At 47.1% G+C, this 19,588-nt stretch overlaps 1 protein-coding gene across 1 annotated transcript in view; it reads right to left on the bottom strand.

Annotated features, from left to right (window-relative positions):
• Positions 1–4,766: 4,766 nt before the first annotated feature.
• The window catches only part of MARCHF2 (membrane associated ring-CH-type finger 2), an 89,366-nt gene continuing 74,544 nt past the window's right edge, over positions 4,767–19,588 (bottom strand). Inside the window, exons 4-5 of the mRNA XM_073324472.1 lie at positions 17,193–17,402; positions 4,767–8,295 (exon numbers count right to left, since the gene is read on the bottom strand). Coding sequence (XP_073180573.1) covers positions 8,137–8,295; positions 17,193–17,402 — 369 coding nt within the window. The 3' untranslated portion in view covers positions 4,767–8,136. The remainder of the gene's footprint in view (positions 8,296–17,192; positions 17,403–19,588) is intronic.

Below are 19,588 nucleotides of genomic sequence, written 5' to 3'. Positions count from 1 at the left end.
ATGGGAGATGTGCTAAATGACTTTTTTGGTTTGCTTTTCACCACAAAGATTAGTAGCAATTGGACGTCTAACATAATGAATGGCAGTGAAAATGAGGTAGGATGAGAGGCTAAAATATGGAAAGAACAAGTTAAAAATAATTTAGACAAGTTAGATGTCTTCAAGTCACCAGGGCCTGATGAAATACATGCTAGAATACTCAAGGAGCGGACTGAGGAGATATCTGAGCCATTAGTGATTATCTCTGAAAAGTCATGGAAGATGTGAGAGATTCCAGAAGACTGGAAAAGGGCAAATATAGTGCCAATCTATAAAAAGGGAAATAAGGACAACTTGGGGAATTACAGACCTGTCAGTTTAACTTCTGTACCTGGAAAGATAATGGAGCAAATAATTAAGCAATCAATTTGCAAACACCAAGAAGATAATAAGGTGATAAATAACAGTCAGAATGGATTTGTGAAGAACAAATCCTGTCATACCAACCTACTAGGTTTCTTTGACAGGGTAACAAGCCTTGTGGAAGGGGAAAAGTGGTAGATGTGATATATCTTGACTTTAGTAAGGCTTCTGAAACTGTCTCGCATGACCGTCTCATAAACAACATAGGGAAATACAACCTAGATGGAGCTACTATAAGGTGAGTGCAGAACTGGTTGGAAAACTGTTGCCAGAGAGTAGTTATCAGTTGTTCACAGTCAAGCTGGAAGGACATATCAAGTGGGGTCCTCCAGGGATCAGTTCTGGGTCCAGTTCTGTTCAATATCTTCATTAATAATTTAGCTAATGGCACAGAGAGTACACAGAGAGTAAAGTATGCGGATGATACCAAGCTGGGAGGGGTTGCAAGTGCTTTGGAGGATAGGATTAAAATTCAAAATGATCTGGACAAACTGGAGAAATGGTCTGAAGTAAATAAGATGAAATTCAATAATAACAAATGCCAAGTACTCCACTTAGTAAGGAACAATCAGTTGCACACATACAGTGTCCAGTTCTGGGCGCCATATTTCAGGAAGGATGTGGACAAATTGGAGAAGGTCCAGAGAAGAGAAACAAAAATTATTAAAGATCTAGAAAACATGACCTATGAGGAAAGATTGAAAAAATTAGGTTTGTTTAGTCTGGAGAAGACAGAGTGGGGACATGATAACAGTTTTCAAGTACTGTATATAAAAAGTTGTTACAAGGACGATGGAGAAAAATTGTTCTTCTTAACCTCTAAGGATAGGACAAGAAGTAATGGGCTTAAATTGCAGCAAAGGCAGTTTAGGTTGGTCATTCAGAAAAACGTGTTGTCAGGGTAGTTAAGCACTGGAATAAATTTCCTAGGAAGTTGTGGAATCTCTGTCATTAGAGATTTTTAAGAGCTGGTTAGAAAAACACCTGTCAGGGATGGTACTTCCATCCTCCCCTCCTCCACTACCCCACCCGGTGCTTCCCTCCTACGCCACCCCTCCTGGGCTACCTTGGCAGTTATTCCCCACTTGTATGACAAATTAATAAAGAATGCATGAATTTGAAACAACAATGACTTTATTGCCTCTGCAAGTGGTGATCAAAGGGGGGAGGGGAGGGCAGTTGGCTTACAGGGAAGAAGAGTGAACGAAGGGGGTGGGTTTTCATCAAGGAGAAACAAACAGAACTTTCACACTGTAGCCTGGCCAGTCATGAAACTGGTTTTCAAAGCTTCTCTGATGCGCAGCGCACCCTGCTGTGCTCTTCTAACCGCCCTGGTGTCTGGCTGCGCGTAATCAGCGGCCAGACGATTTGCCTCAACCTCCCATCCTGCCATAAACGTCTCCCCCTTACTCTCACAGATATTGTGGAGCGCACAGCAAGCAGTAATAACAGTGGGAATATTGGTTTCGCTGAGGTCTAAGCGAGTCAGTAAACTACACCAGCGCGCTTTTAAACGTCCAAATGCACATTCTACCACCATTCTGCACTTGCTCAGCCTGTAGTTGAACAGCTCCTTATTACTGTCCAGGCTGCCTGTGTATGGCTTCATGAGCCATGGGATTAAGGGGTAAGCTGGGTCCCCAAGGATAACTATAGGCATTTCAACATCCCCAATGGTTATTTTCTGGTCTGGAAAGTAAGTCCCTTGCTGCAGCCATTCCCACAGACCACAGTTCCTGAAGATGCGAGCGTCATGTACCTTTCCCGGCCATCCCACGTTGATATTGGTGAAACGTCCCTTGTGATCCACCAGTGCTTGCAGCACCATTGAAAAGTACCCCTTTTGGTTTATGTACTGGCTGCCTTGGTGGTCCGGTCCCAAGATAGGGATATGCCTTCCGTCTGTCGCCCACCACAGTTAGGGAATCCCATTGCAGCAAAGCCATCCACTATGACCTGCACATTTCCCAGGGTCACTACCCTTGATAGCAGCAGTTCTGCTGGCTGGGAAAGCAGCCTGAAGCAGAATGGCCCCCCTCAAGGATTGAACTCACAGCCCTGGGTTTAGCAGGCTAATGCTCAAACCACTGAGCTATCCCTCTGCCAATATTCCAGGCAGGACTGAATCTCCATTAGACAAAACTTAACAAAGAGAATGACCTGAGTCATTTATGTCCAGGCACCCCTGACAGACCTCACTGAGGTCTGCCAGGAGCACCCATATCTGCCCAGGCGCCCCAACAGACCTTACCGAGATCTGTCAGGAGCATCCATATCTGCCCAGGCACCACGACCAACCTCACCGAGGCCGGCCAAGAGCACCCAGAAGACGACCAGGACAGATACCAGTTGTACTGCGCCGTCTGCTGCCACAAGGCAATGAGCTGCTGCTGTGTAGCAATGCAGTCCCACATCTGCCAGCACCCAGGACACATACGGTGACGGCGAGCTGAGTGGGCTCCATGCTTGCGGTGGTATGGCGTCTGCACGGGTAACCCAGGAAAAAAAGGCGCGAAACGATTGTCTGCTGTTGCTTTCAGGGAGGGAGGGAGGGATGGGGGACCTGATGCCATGTACCCAGAACCACCCGTGACAATATTTTTTGCCCCATCAGGCATTGGGATCTCAACCCAGAACTCCAATGGGCGGCAGAGACTGTGGGATAGCTACCCACAGTGCAACTGTCCAGAAGTCGACACTAGCCTCAGTACTGTGGACACACTCCACCGACTTAATGGTCTTAAGTGGGGACACACACAATCGACTGTATAAAATTGCTTTCTAAAAAATTGACTTCTATAAATTCGACCTAACTTTGTAGTGTAGACATGCCCTTAGATAATACTTAGTCCTGACTTAAGTGGAAGGGACTGGACTAGATGACCTCTTGAGGTCCCTTTCAGTCCTACGATTCTACACATTCACATTTAGCCATAGTAAAACCCGTATTATTTGCTTGCACCCAATTTCCAAGCAATCCAGATCGCTCTGAATCAGTGACTTGCTCGCTATTATTTGCCACTCCCCCAATTTTTGTGTCGTCAGCAAACTTTATCAGTGATGATTTTATTTCCTTCAAGGTCGTTGCTAGTGGCATAGCATACAGCCAAGAACTGATTGCTGCAGGGCTCCATTGGAGAAATAGCCTCTCGATGAGGACTCCTAATTTACAAATACATTTTGAAACCTATCACTTAGCCAGTTTTTAATCCATGTAGTATGTGCCATGTTAATTTCATATCACTCTCGTTTTTTAACCAAAATATTGAGCAGCCCCAAATTAAATGCCTTGCAGGAGTCTAAGTATATTATGTCAACACTATTACCTTTATCAACTAAACTTTATAATCTCATAAAAAAGTATCAAGTTAGTATGACAGGATCTATTTACTATAAACCCATGCTGATTTGCATTAATTACATTAGCCTACTTTACTTCTTTATTGAATTCCGCATCAGCTGCTCCATTATCCTGCCTGGAATTGACGACAGGTTGAAAGGCCTACACCTACCCAGGTCATCCTGGTTACCCTTTTTAAAACCTGGCACAACATTAGCTTTCTTCCAGTCTTCTGGAACTTCCCCAGTGCTCTAAGACTTACTGAAAATCAACATTAACAATCCAGCGAGCTCCTCCGCCAGCTCTTTTAAAACTCCTGGGTGCAAGTTGTCTAGGCCCGGTGATTTAAAAATATCTAACATCAGTAACTGCTGTTTAACATCCTCCAGAGAGACTAGTGCAAGGGAAAGAGTGTTACCACCATATGATGAGACTGTATCATGTTTTTCCCCCAAATACAGAACAGAAATATTTATTGAACACGTCTGCCTTTTCTGCATTATTGATAATTCTACCATTTCCATCTAGTAATAGACCAATATCATTGCCAGGTTTCTTTTTGTTCCTAATATATTTTAAAAACTCTTCCTTATTATCCTTAACTCTGCTGGCCACAGATTTCTCTTTATGTCCCTTTTCAGTCCTAACTTCTGATTTATATTCATTACTATCAACTTCCCCTTTCTTCCATTTGTTACGTCATTTTTTTAGAGTTGCCAACACTTCCCTTCTAAACCAGGTTGGTTTTTTAACCAGTATGGCCTTCGTCCTCCGTTGAGTTGTTCTGGACTCTGAAGCCGAGGAAGGGGCTTGTGTGTGGTGCCTTTAGGCAGAAGGCAGCTTTCAGCTGCAGCCTAGCAGCATAGGTTTTGAAACTCTGGAGCTTTACAGAAGCAGGGCTGCGACAGTCTTCACAGTGCTCTAAATCATGGCCTGGTAAGTGAGACTGGAAGGCTGTTTCTTTCCAGCAAGCATTTGTCACTGAGCACATCCTGCCTCTTCCAATAACAACACAACAACCACAAAAGTTGTTTCACTTTTATTTACATAATCACACGGTGTATTTCCTCCGGGACACTAAAACGTGCGAGAGCAGAGACGCTGATTTTCCAGACTCCACAAGAGCTAAATGTCTCCGCTGGGAAGGAGGAGGCCCTAGAGGATTCAAAAGTGGGTATCACCATTTTACAGGGGCACATGCAACAACTCAGATTACTTGGAAAGTACTATAAATACAAGGCTGCAGAGAGAAAATAAAGCTACACTTCCATGGGAGAGGATCAGCCACCCCCATCACCCAAGAGAGGGACTCCCAGGTTTCACAGTTGCAGATTTGTATCAACGCTGGGTTTCTATTTGAAAGACTGGTTACATTAGAGTCATTACTATTATCATGTTTCAGAGGAGCAGCCGTGTTAGTCTGTATTCGCAAAAAGAAAAGGAGGACTTGTGGCACCTTAGAGACTAACCAATTTATTTGCTATTTATTTACTATTATCATGAATGCACATATGACTGTGAGCTGAATTTTGAGACTTACGTCTGTGCTAGATGTGTCAAAGGAACCACCTCCCAGGGGCTGGTTGGATCTGGGGAGGTCAAATAAAAGGGAACACATTTGGAGAAAAATGCACCCAAGACACAGGTGTCTGCACAGTGAATGGCTGTAACCAGATCTCACACCCCGGGGGAACATGTACAACACACTAATGCAGAAAACTGCAAGGAGCGGGAGGCAGCTACTACTTAAGAGCAGTTAAGCCTGGAAGTGTGGCTGTGCTTTTCCAATAACCGTGCAGTCAGTGTCAGTGAGTTCACGTGGCTCTTGGAAAGCACTAGAGAGACCTGGCCAAACCTGTGGAGCAGCCTGCAGCTGCATTTAGGAGCTGCTAGGAGTCTGAATGGGCTCCTCGTGATTTCGCACAAACACTAACAGGATTTTGATTACTATTGTGAAGCCACCCACAAGCCCCTCAGATTGCACCTCTGCTGAAGGAGCCTTTCACGTCTCACCAGGGCTGTAAGGAATTCAACAGGGTATGCCAGCCTCCTTGGAGAGTCTAGACTGAAGGATAACCAGCAGAAGGGAAGAGACAAGGGCCTTCCCAGGAAGCTGGGGAGAAAGGCAGCAGTGGGAAGAGGGGAGCAAAGCCTCTGTACTGTGTGGATGTGACAAAGGAGAGAACTATTGTCCCAGGTACCAAGGAGCTATCAGACGAGAGAAGAGACTTTCCCTCAATCAGTGATGGGAACATGCACAAACCCGCACCAAACCCTGGGAGAAAAGAGTGAAAGATGTCCCACAGTAACCTACCACCCAATCACCAATGAATAGTGCAAGGCAGACACAGGAGGGAAGCCAGCCACACAGCAAAGCCCTGGCCACATGGAACCATCGACCCCAGGAGAGAGAGCTGAGCATTTCATATGATCAGTTAGGCAAGCATTGCCCATCAAGGATTTTTTTAATTTGATCCAAACCGAAAGCCAGGGAGGGGAGAGGGGCTGCTCTGGCAAAAGGATCCAGCTCAGCCAGGCTGGAGAGAGAACGGAAAAGGGCAGGTTGGATTTAGAATCCAGCAATTTGGGAACTATGGGACTAAGGCTCAGAACTGTGCTATCCAAGCTAAATTCCACCTCTGAGTTCAGCAACTCGAGTCTCAGAATCATGATGCATGGATGCAAGTACAGCTCGATAATTCAAACCTGCCTACTCTTTGCTATTTCTCTTAATAGTTGCAGTATTTGGATCTCAGAATATTGCTCTCCGAAATAGCTCTCTATAATCAGAGCACTTGCCAGGCTGCATTCGCTTGGACCATGGTTACTGAACACCTGCAGACTGGCACTGTGTACAGTAGAATATTAAATAGAGGAGGGATTGTTTGAGGCTCACAGAAGTGGGAGGTGGAAGAGGATGAGGCAAGGACTGAAGGCCAAAGCCAGGAAGAGGAACATTTACACTAGCTATGAACGAAGAGTTGCTGGAAATCCCTTGGCAGATCTTCCACTGCAAGGTGTCAAGGGCTATTTGCTAAGCTTATTGCAGAGGCAACTGGATGCACTGGGTGGCAAGAGGAGAAACCCGTGCCCTGGACTAGAGAGTGACCTGGGAGTCCATTCAGCCCTGAAAACCCATGAAAATACCTGAGTTAGGGCCATTGATTGTCCAGGCAGCAATTCCAGTGACTCTCCAAATAGCAGCCCCAGGGGCTGTGTGCATGGAAGGTCACTACGCAGGGAGTCCTGACGGTTTCCCTCCCTGCTGCTTGGGATGCAGAACATGAATATGTCCCGTGAGATCCACGCAGGAGCTAATGGTAGTGTATCTCAGACTTCTAGCAGGGCACATGTTGATCTTAGGGAACATGAACAGAATACATTAGCCACTGAGAACCCAACTCGGCTCTTTTGGGGGTGGCGACAGCTCCTCTCTCAGCCTTTAGAGGGTTTTAAGCACATGAGGGGCTCCTGAATGGGCTGTCTCTGGCCCATGCAGTGATTTTTAGGATCATATCGTCTTAGCACCTGGAGTCAGTCACTGTGTTATGTTTAGCAGGAGTAATAGTATACCAACAGCTGAACACAGCAGAGTCCTAGGGATAAAGTGATAATTTCATATTTTATGAGCTCACAGCTTCAAGTGAGAGTTTTCATATTCTGAAACATTGTGAAATTTGCAAGATTACAGTATTTTACAATACAAAATATCTCCATTCAGTATTATGTCATTTTACTCCTTCTGGGATTATAATAATTATTAAAAGCACACACAACCTTGCCAAAAGGACAATACCACCACTACAGAAAACAAAGGAGAAAACCTGCTGCAATGATCTCAAAATCCATTTAGTGCAAAGGAGACAGGAACTTTTAGCAATGTCCAATGAGAAGTGTTCTTTATATGCTCATTTTGAGAAATGGCACAGATTCAACCTCTGAATGAGATCAGGCTGCCAGCTTCTATACTGAAGCTTAGAAAAATGTCTATATCAACACAAAAGGACTGAAACACAATATGCATGGCCATTAAAAATAATATTTATATATAGCTATATAGAGGGATTTTTTTCCACTTAATGTATTTAGTTTTAAGAAAGAATTCTGGCAGATAAACACATCTGGCTTTCTGTCTCTGTGGATTCAGAGCCCTTTGGGGCCATCTCACACAGTCAAATGTTTATCATCTGTTTGTTTGCCTCAAACTAAAGTACTTGCTGAGTGCAAAGTCCCTTTGGTTGGGATGATTGTTTTGCCAGGTCGCTGCAGCTGTCACACACCTTGTCCGCAGAAAAAGATTCAATCCGCTTCTCTGCCGACATTCCTGCAAAGCCGCTCTCGTCCTCGCCTTGCTCACAGCTGCCCTATTCGGAGGATATCTGGCATGGGATAACTCACACAGTTGTTTCATCTGCATTCTTCTTCATAAGCTTGGTGGAGAGCAGGGAATGCTGGAGAGGATAAGGGCTCTTGGAGTCCGGAATCATTAAGCGGACTTTCTGATTGGTCCTTCTCCACTCCGAATACAGCTGGCAATGATAACGGAATGAAACCTGATGGACAACAAAGTTTTGGTCTGATTACTGAGCTGCCTGGGCCTGCCAGGGAATGGATGGGAGCTGAATGTCTGTGCCCAGGAGCAGACAATGCTGGGAACAGCTAGTGAGATATAATGGTAGCATTAGCTGCCTTCCTGAGCCCAGCAAAATGTATTCCTGCACTCTTTCCACAGCCCGCTGAAGCCAAGGGAGACAAAGCTGTGCCTGAAGTGGCTGGAAGACACCTCTTCAAGCCTTGAGCTTCAAGCCTTTGCTGAGGAATTTCACTGATTGTTTGCAAACTCAAGACCTTGTTTTTTGTTGTTTTTTTATTTTAATAAATTGTTCCTAACTAGTAACACAGACCAGCTGGATTTGCTGAGAGCACACATTCCTGGGCCAGAGTTTGCTTGATTTGGTTTACACCAGTCCCAGTGCCCTCTGGAGAGGATCTATGGAGATACCATGGAAGTACAGGGTGTCCCTCTAAGGGACTGCAACAGGAATCTTATTCCTGTGCACGAGTTAACCAGAGTGCCAGATCTGGGATTAGAATGAATGTCCCACCAGGCATTCTGCGAGGGAACATTCAGCAAGGCAGGTCTATAGCAGGATCAGGAGGGTGAGTGAATCTCATATGGTCAAATCCCTGCAAGTGGCAGGCGGTGGGGGAGCTTGGCCCTATACTCTGTTTTTTGAAGTTCTTGCAGTAACTTGTTTTCCTGCCTGCAGTGACTACACTTTGGTTGCGCTTCAGCCTTTCCTCATTTCCCTCTGAAAACATTCCTGCTGCCAGAGGGACCCACATTTCCTCCCACAGCTGAGCCCAGGACTCAGCCTGAACCCAGAAGTGATGCAACTGAAGTTTGCCAGGCCCTATGGCTGGATGGAACAGGAGCCCAGAAGCAGGCTGGGACGATGGACATGGGACTCCACAAACGGTTTCAAATCAGGACGCTGCAGCGCGATTTGGGCTAAGTTTTCACACCAGACCTGGGATTCCCAAAGTTGAAGGGGAGGGGAACACACTTGTCATGGCCTGCCCACAGAGTTGTGAACCATCAACTCCCTCTTTGCTCCCCACCTCCAATGTTCTCCCTTCCTGGCCATATGGCAGCAGAGAGCGTGTGTGTGTGTGCGTTTGGGGAGTTGAAAAGGGATGGAGAGAGAGAACAAAAACAAAATAAAGAGTCACATTCACAAACCCACAGAGAAACTGAACAGAAAATGGAGTGAGGGGCATAACGCTGAAGAAAGGGGGCAACAATCTATGTGGGGAGGGGAAGGCTCCAACAACAGAAGGCTGGGAACTATCCCCCAGACTTTGGTCAGTTCTTTGTGTTTCAGAAAGTGGGGGTGGGGGTGGGCACACAGATACAACATGACACGACACTGCCTTTAGATGTCAAATTCAGACTGATTTCCCCCTCTCTCAGGCCATGTGCTCCTGACTGACAGATTCAACATGCCCTGGAGGTGGGCAAGTGGGGAGCGCGCAGGAAGAACCTGTTCCCAGTAACAATGCCCTTAGCATCCCATGCACAGCTGGGGCAGAGAGCCCAGAAACAATGTCAGTCACAGATTCCCAGTGGTCTATGGTAACTTGTTAACTCCAAGGCAGTGACAGGCAATTTTAAGGCTGTATTGCTGGGCTGCTCTGCTACAATAGAGAACTCTGCATACTGTGGGTAAGAAAAAACAGTTACTAGCCTTTCGTAACCGTTGTTCTTGAGATGTGCTGCTCGTGTCCATGCCATTGTAGGTGTGTGTGCTCGCCACGGGCTCTGGTGCCGGTAGTTTTTGCCTCAGTGGTCTCCGTAGGGGACCGGCTCTGGTGCCCTCTGGAGTGACGCGCGTATGCGCTGGTATAAGGGTTCTGCCAGCCCCCTCCCTCCCTCAGTTCCTTCTAGCCAGAACTCTGACAGCGGGGAAGGAGGGTGGGTCATGGAATGGCCATGAGCAATACATCTCGAAGAACAGTAGCAAAAGATTAGCAACCGTTTTTCAAGTGATTGCTCAGGCCCACTCCATTGTAGGTGACTCCCAAGTAGTACCTCTGGAGGCGGTCAGGCTGTGTCGATTTTAACACAGCTTTGCCAAATCCAGCGTCATCTCTGGCCTGCTGGGTAAGGGGGTACGCATGGTGAATGTGTGTACCGAAGACCATGTGGCAACCCTGCAGATGTCCTGGATAGGAACATGTGCCAAGAAGGCAGCTGAAGATGCCTGATCCCTAGGTGAGTGGGCCTTCACTATCTGTGGAGGTACAGCCTATGCCAACTTGTAACAAGTGCGGATGCAGGTGGTGATCCAGTCTGAAATCCTCTGAAGGGACACCGGAAGACCCTTCATCCTGTCAGCTATTGCAATAAAGAGCTGAGCTGATCTGCAGAAGGGCTGGATGAACTCCAAATCTATCCTCATTGGTCGTGTGAGGCTTGAGAAAGAACACTCCGAGGAAGATATCCTGACTGACATGGAAGTGCGACACCACCTTTGGCAGGAAGGCAAGATAGGGCCGCAGCTGCACCTTGTCCTTGTAGAACTGGTAATGTGTCTGACCGACCACAAAACGTAGAAATCTCCTGTGGCCGCGAAATATTGAGATATGAAAGTAAGCTTCTTTTAGGTCGAGGGCAGCATATCAGTCTCCAGGATCCAGGGAGGGGATGATGGAGGCCAGGGAGTCCATGCAGAACTTCAACTTCTCGAGATACTTTTTGAGGTCTTGTAGGTCCAGGATGGCTGTAGCGCCCCTTTGGCCTTCGGAATCAGAAAGTACCAGAAGTAAAAACCTTTCCCAATTCATTCTGCTGGCACTTCCTTCATGGCTCCCAGCCACAGGAGGGCTTGCACTTTCTGGGCGAGCAATTGCTCATGAGAAGGGTCCCTGAGGAGAGATGGGGAAGGGTGTAGGAAGGGGGGATAGAACAAAATTGGAGGATATATCACACTGCCACTGTATTGAGGACCCAGCTGTCCGTAGTTATGGTGGTCCAAGCCAGGAGGAAAGGTAGCAAATGGTGGGAAAATAAAGGGTGAGACAGATCCTGGTTGCAGGCTGGGAGGTTGTCCTCGAGCGTCCCCTCAAAATGACGGCTTGTTTTTGGGAGGGGCACGGCTCGAGCCCAAATGAGCCCCCACAACAGGCAATTGGCCTTGGTGACGCCTATATCCCCATCTCTTTCTGCAGTACGACTCCACTCTGGTCTGGCCCATCAACCTCTGCATTTGCTGAGGTTTAAATCTCTTTCTAGCATGGGCTGGAGTGTACAGGCCCAGCGAGCAAAGAGTGGCCTTTGAGTCTTTTAGGCCGTGTAATCTGCTGTCTGTTTGTTCAGAAAACAGGGCCAAGCCGTCGCATGGGAGGTCCTGAATAGACTGTTGGACCTCCGCCAACAGACTAGATGATTGAAGACATGATGTCCTTCTCATGGCCACTGCAGAGTCTGCCATGTTTGAGGCAGCCTGGAGGGAGACTCTTTCAATTGCCCTGCCTTCCTCTAGTGTGGCATCGAACTTCCGTTTGGCGTCCTCCGGGAGTGAATTAGCAAACTTGGCTGTGGACTGCCATACATTGAAGTGATACCTGCCGAGCAGAGCCTGGTGGTTTGTGATGTAAAGCTGTAGGCTTGCTTTAGAATAAATTTTCCTGCCCTACAGATCAAGTCGTTTGGCATCTTAATTTTTTGGGGGTTGAGTAGGACTGCCCCTGCCTTTCGTGCTAGTTGGCAGCCGCGACCACCAGAGACCCGGGAGAGGGCTATGTATATAAGTACTCAAAACCCTTTGCAGAAACATAGTATTTGCACTCTGCCCACTTAGACATGGGTGGCAGGGATGATGGGGTCTGCCACAGGGCTTTTACAATCTTTACTACCCCATTGTGCATGGGTAGAGCCCCTTTGCCAGGGCTGCAGCCGAAAGACATCAAATAGGGAATCCGTGGGTTCGGACATCTCCTCCGCCTGCAGTCCCAGGTTGGTTGCCACCCGTTTAAGCAGCTCCTGGTGGGCTCTGACATCATCCTGAGGCACAGTCTGCAACAGGTCAGCTACTGCCTCATCAGGCAATGAGGTGGTGGCGGCCAGCCCAGGAAGAGGGGCGGGTTCTATGTCCCCTGCCTAGGGAACCACGTCCACTGGAGGAAGTAGTTCTTGGGCCCCTTGAACCGACATGATGTCCGAGCCCAGGAGCGGTTGAGACACTGAGGCCGAAGGTTTTTCCAATGCCCCTGAGACTGAGGGCTGAGACTGAGGTCCCCCAGCCTGGGGAATTGTCCATGGGTTATAGACTTGCCAGGGCCCAGGCCACTGACCCTGCGGCCACATGCCTGCAGCTTGGCTCTGGGAAGAACCTGTTTGCCGTGCAGGTGGCAGTTGATCCCTGGAGGCCATTGACTCCTTGCTCTTAGAGCCCAAGGAGGAACAATCTTCCTCTGGTGACCATGGTGGCGTTACCGTAGGGTAGGTTTCCCCACTATGTCTGGCGGTCTTGTGCCTGCCAATCGGGTAGTGGTATCGGGACCCTGCTGAGCCATGTCGCGTATCCGACAATCAGCGGTGCTGCTCATATGCCCGGTAATAATCTGGAGAACGATGCCACCTGCTTCGGGAATGGTGCGCAGGCTCCGGTGACCGGGAGCATGGAGATTGTCTACAACGCTCCAGCAACCGATGTCTGGATTCTGGTGGCCAGCGACCTGGCTCTGGTGACAGGGCTCCGGTGATTGTCCCCGGGGCTCCGGCAACTGACGTCGTTCCGAAGAGCGGTGTTGTGACTCTGGGCGGGGAGCGCCGAGGCTCTGGTGAGCAGCGCCTGTGAACCAGGAAGTGGCAACTTTTGGGTGACGGACCCAGTGACTGATGTGTGGATTGCTAGGAACCTGCTGAGTAGCCGTGGGTCTGCGATTTGGGATGCGGCTTTGGTCCTGGCAAGTGGGCTGGGGTATAGTGCCATGGGAGTGACTTCTGCAGGGGTGCCATTGAGGGCTTTCCCTCAGAAACGGGTGGGTAGGAGGGGTCCTTAAGCCTCTCTTTCCGAGGAGCAGGCGGCACCAGGAGGGAGAAGATGTCTTTTGCCACTTGAAAGGGTTCTAGGGTGGACAGCACCATGAGGTATCACATGCCTCTACCGCTCCCTGGGGTAGGAGGCAGGTCACGGGATGGACTAGGCCCAATAGGCGAGGATGCCACCTGGCTATTCTCCAGTGACAGCGAAATGGCCCAACTCGGTCCAGGCTCCTCTTCTCCCTTGTCCTTATGGGACTCTCGGGAGTGTCCCCTCCTGGTGTGCTTCTTGTGCCTTTTGGCTGGTACCGGTGACAAGGACCGGCGTCAGGAGGCAGCCAGTGGTGAGGGCACACTTCTTGTCGATGCCGAAGTACTCGCACCGAGTCCGAATGTGCTGGCTCTGAGGCTGGTGCAAGAGCAGACTTCATGAGGAGAGCGTGGTGCCTGATGTCTCTCTCCTTTCTGGGCCAGGGCTTGAATCCTTTGCAAATATGGCACTTTTCACGAATGTGGGACTCACCCAGACACTTCAAACAACTAAGATGTGGATCTTTGCTTGGCATGGGTTTCTTACAGTGATTGCACAGCTTGAAACCTGGGGAGCAGGGCATGCCCCGTCCCTGGGCTAAGTCCCTCAGGGGACTATGAATAACTAAATACACTAACTAAATACACTAACACTATAAGGAAACTGATAACTGTCTACAACTGTTTACACAATAAAAGTTCAAAGAACACTGAAAGAGAACCACCTGATAGAGCAAGGGGAGCATTCTACCATTGACATTGGCAGTAAGAAGGAACTGAGGGAGGGACAGGGCTGGCAGTGCCCCTTATATCAGCACATACGTGCGCCACTCTAGAGGGCGCCAGAGCCGGTCCCCTATGGATACCACTGAGGAAAAAACTTACAGCCCAATATCCAGCCCAATCTCTAAACAAATACTTTGCCTCAGTCTTTAATAAGGCTAATGAGGCTCTTAGGGATAATGGTAGCATGACAAATGGGACTGAGGATTCAGAGGTAGATATTACCATATCTGAGGTAGAAGCAAAACTCGAACAGCTTAATGGGACTAAACCGGGGGGCTCAGATAATCTTCATCCAAGAATATGAAAGGAATTGGCACATGAAATTGCAAGCCCATTAGCAAGAATTTTTAATGAATCTGTAAACTCAGAGGTTGTACCATATGACTGGAGAATTGCTAATATAGTTCCTATTTTTAAGAAAGGAGAAAAAGGTGATCCGGGTAACTACAGGCCTGTTAGTTTGACATCTGTAGTATGCAAGGTCTTGGAAAAAATTTTGAAGGAGAAAGTAGTTAAGGACATTGAGGTCAATGGTAAATGGGACAAAATAGTTTTACAAAAGGTAGATCATGCCAAACCAACCTGATCTCCTTCTTTGAGAAAGTAACATTTTTAGACAAAGGAAACGCAGTGGATCTAATTTACCTAGATTTCAGTAAGACGTTTGATACGGTGCCACATGGAGAATTATTAATTAAATTGGAAAAGATGGGGATCAATATGAAAACTGAAAGGTGAATAAGGAATTGGTTAAAAGGGAAACTACAGCGGGTCATACTGAAAGTTGAACTGTCAGGCTGGAGGGAGGTTACCAGTGGAGTTCCTCAGGGATCGGTTTTGGGACCAATCTTATTCAATCATTTTATTACTGACCTCGGCACAAAAAGTGGGATTGTGCTAATAAAGTTTGCGGATGATACAAAGCTGGGAGGTATTGCCAATTTAGAGAAGGACTGGGATATCATACAGGAGGATCTGGATGACCTTGTAAACTGGAGTAATAGTAATAGGATGAAATTTAATAGTGAGAAGTGTAAGGTCATGCATTTAGGGATTAATAACAAGAATTTTAGTTATAAGCTGGGGACGCATCAATTAGAAGTAACGGAGGAGGAGAAGGACCTTGGTGTATTGGTTGATCACAGGATGACTATGAGCTGCCAATGTGATATGGCCGTGAAAAAAGCTAATGAGGTCTTGGGATGCATCAGGCGAGGTATTTCCAGTCGAGATAAGGAGGTCTTAGTCGCGTTATACAAGGCATTGGTGAGACCTCACCTGGAATACTGTGTGCAATTCTGGTCTCCCATGTTTAAGAAGGATGAATTCAAACTGGAACAGGTACAGAGAAGGGCTACTAGGATGATCCAAGGAACAGAAAACCTGTCTTATGAAAGAAGACTCAAGGAGCTTGGCTTGTTTAGCCTAACCAAAAGAAGGCTGAGAGGAGATATGATTGCTCTCTATAAATATATCAGAGGGATAAATACCGGAGAGGGAGAGGAATTATTTAAGCTCAGTACCAATGTGGACACAAGAACAAATGGATATAAACTGGCCATCGGGAAGTTTAGACTTGAAATTAGATGAAGGTTTCTAACCATCAGAGGAGTGAAGTTCTGGAATAGCCTTCCAAGGGAAGCAGTGGGGGCAAAAGACCTATCTGGCTTCAAGATTAAACTCGATAAGTTTATGGAGGAGATGGTAAGATGGGATAACATGATTTTGGCAATTAATTGATCTTTAAATATTGGTGGTAAATAGGCCCAATGGCCTGTGATGGGATGTTAGATGGGGTGGGATCTGAGTTACTACAGAGAATTCTTTCCTGGGTACCTGGCTGGTGAATCTTGCTGATCAGTGATCGCCATATTTGGGGTCGGGAAGGAATTTTCTTCCAGGGCAGACTGGAAGAGGCCCTGGGGGTTTTTTGCCTTCCTCTGTAGTGTGGGGCACGGGTCACTTGCTGGAGGATTCTTTGCAGCTTGAAGTCTTTAAACCATGATTTGAAGACTTCAATAGCTCAGACATAGGTGAGAGGTTTATCGCAGGAGTGGATGAGTGAGGTTCTGTGGCCTGCGTTGTGCAGGAGGTCAGACTGGATGATCATAATGGTCTCTTCTGACCTTGATATCTATGAACCTATGCGGCGAGCACACACACCTACAATGGAATGGACATGAGCAATCACTCAAAGAAGAAAGGACTGCTCTGCTACAAGAGACTTACAGGTACAATTTCTCAAGTGAGAAGAAGAGGGCAGGTCTCCTCCAGCTTGGCTGGAGTCTGACTTTTAAACAAACCACTTTGTGGCCCCTGTGCATTTTCTCAGAGCTTTTAAGAAATCCTTTTGGTAGCTTCCTACTGGAATTTCAGTGACCCCAGCTGATCTCCAAGAGGAGTCCCACAAACCATTCTATAGACTAGTGCTCCTTTCCCCTCTTCGCCATGACAGTGCTGCTCTTGGACAGAGCCTGACTATACCTCACTGATATATTTAATAGAGCCTTTGACCAGGCTGACAGGAGTGCAGATTCCTGTGTTCTTATCCACAGTATTGTTTTTACCGGAGTGCCAAGATCCTGGGATTTTTATTTGAAAACAGGAAGACAAAGAACAGTAGGGCTTCTTACTCCTCTCCCCATTCTTGCTAACCAAACCGGTCCCCATGCTAATGTCAGGCTTGGTCTGTCCACGTCTACATTCCACACTGCACACACTACACCAAAAGGGCTGTTGCCCTAATGTCCATCTGTAGATGTTCCTGATGATATGCAGTGAGTTAGCATGCACTGGCAGAAACTCATTTCCAAGTGTCATTGACCTCAGCACGTTACATTTTAAAATTTCATTTATTTGTATTTAATGGGAACAGCCAAAGATTTGCCTCTTGGTATGGACTAAGGACTGGGCAGCTATGGAGGAACTGCAGACACATCCATGACTGAGCTCTGGGAAAACAAACTATCCTCCTGGGATGCTCTGCTTTCAATTCCCGTAACTGAGAAACCACTTTAAATGTAACAGGGCCCTGGGCTCAGGTACTGGGTGGCACTTGGCAACTGTTACATTTCACTGTTCACTCACCAGTGTCCAAAGGACGTAGATAGTAAAAAGTGCAATAGTAAGTGCTATCAGTCCAATGGCTTCCAGCCGGCTGTTGAACTGCAAGTGATCCTGGGCACCACGAAGACACAGCCAGCCCGAGATTGCTGCCAGGGGAGTAATGAACAGAAAACACACCATGTCACAGAAGAGGGTCCTCTTCTCATTACGAGGGCCAGGATCCTTCAGCCACTACACGAAGAAGAGGAAAGAGATGATTAGGCAGTGACACACAAGAGCTAATACATACGCACGTGTGGGAGCGAAATAGGAGCTATAGTGTGTTTACTTCTCATTATTTGCATCCTATAAATGCACCTGGTGCTTTATAACAATAACAACGCACAAGGCCTCATAAAAACTGGTTAAAAATGCAGAGCATGTTTTTAAACACTAACCAAGCATACGGGAGGTGTTAACACATCTGCATGTGCAGAGGGGAACACCTGACTAAGAGCACTCAAAGCAGAGTGCTGCTCTCCAAACAGCAGCAAAGGGCAGGCTGCTGCTGGCAGACAAGGCATCTTAGAAGTTGAGTGCAGCTCTTTCTAGGTGATGCTTACTGTAATCTTACAATGCAAATGAGCCAGCATCTTCTTGCCCAACACTTCATGCAGGATTCATTGCTTTAGCAGTGAGGATTCATCTCTTGTATTGAGAGGTTTTGTTTTAGGCCTGCAATCCAATCAAGCTGGCTCTGGGACCTGGGCAGGGAGCTGAGAGGAAGCAGGAGTTCCTGTTCACTTTGCCAGCAGGAGACATTTCTTTCACTGAATTAGAGAGAGCAAACACATCCTCCAAAGGTGCTGAATCTGAGTGATATTAAACATGCCACAACAGTCAAAACAGAGTGAGCTGGTTAGAAAATTTCTGACTAAACCACGGACTCAGTTTGATTTTGCTGAAGGTCTGATGGAATTCAGTCAGGGCTCTGATGGAAACCTACCTGGTTTTCCACCAGCTTGCCTACCTGGGTCCTCAGCAGCCTGCCTGGTAGGCTGTTGGGGACCCTGGGCTCCCAGGTCCAAAGCCCACCAGGCGGACTGCCTGGAGGTGGGATGCCATTCCCATCTGAAGACTAAACATTTTTGGGTTTTGTTCCTAATTAAACCAAATTTTAAAATCCTCCATTAAATGGAATTGCCTTTCTCTGCCAGCTTTAAAATTGAGAGATCTCCATGATTTTGCTTCACCTTGGGCCTCTCCTAGGCCCTGCAGTCCAGTGACTCTACCGATGCTTACCCAGACCCTTCTGTCTAGGGGATGATTAACTCCAAATAAGATATTCTTGATGCTGTCATCACCTCAGAGGCAGCAAACTTGGGGGGAATAATCCCTGCTGAATTAACTAAGTAGGAAACCAGGATGAGAAAAAACCCCACCACGCAGGATGTGGACTGAAAGCCTCTTGCCTGAACAGGGCAGGCTGGCTGCTGAGCGTTGGAAAACCAAGTACAGTCAGGGGAAGGCGACTCAAACCCACCTTCTCTTATAGCGCACCTTGGGTCAAAAGCTCTGACTCAGCTGTAAAATGACCCCATGTACTAGGGAAAGCCTCCCACAAGGGACTCAACTGCTCTTTCCCCCATCTCAGCCCAGCCACATTGGCTGGGGAAGGGATTTTGCTATTTCCACAAATAAACTTGTGGGCAAAAGAGCTGAAACCTTTGTTTCACGCTGTCAAAGCTCAAAGTCAATGTCATTTCCATTGTGTGAAGAGCCATTGGCAGCCGCATTGCACAACAGTCCCGAAGACACCAGTCAAAGCAAGGGCTCCGGGCCGCGAGACACTCACCAGACAGATGCTCTTTGCCAGGACACTCTCCCTTCTTTACAGACTTGCTCACTTTCTCCCTCTGTGCATTTGGTGATGCAGTGATTTCCATCACAATGAACCCTTGTTCTGTGTTACGAGGGTGAGCCTGTGTAAATGTTCTCTTTCTAGTGTACCAATCAGAAGGTAGGAAGCTGTTTTAGTAAGAACCCAGCTCTTTCTCTCCCTCCAGACAGAGGATACTGATACCTCATTATTTGTTTCTTGCAGAATGGTCTTGATTTAGTAAAAGTGCTGCTTAATTTTTATGCTGGACACCAAGTTTTACAACAGGAGTTGCTCTCCTCTGAGGATTATATTATATTTAGCCTTCCATAAAGAAAAAGAAAAGAAAAGAAGGAAGGAATCTGTAGGTGCTAGCCATACCTAAGGTTTCTATGGTGAGGTGTAATGCAGACCAAGCTTTTGGATTCCTGCTTGGTCTGTTGGATCATATTAAAGAAGTTCTGTATTAGAATCACAAATGAGTTTGATTCCCCGTAGTTTAAATTCCAGGGTATTACTAATTAAGAGGTCTCTTGGTTTTTGGTACTGTTTCATTAAC

This window comes from Lepidochelys kempii, chromosome 25 (assembly GCF_965140265.1).
Source record: "Lepidochelys kempii isolate rLepKem1 chromosome 25, rLepKem1.hap2, whole genome shotgun sequence".
Lineage (NCBI taxonomy): Eukaryota > Metazoa > Chordata > Testudines > Cheloniidae > Lepidochelys > Lepidochelys kempii.
The sequence above is the reverse complement of the archived record's forward strand: the minus strand, read 5'-3'. Positions and strand labels throughout refer to the sequence as shown.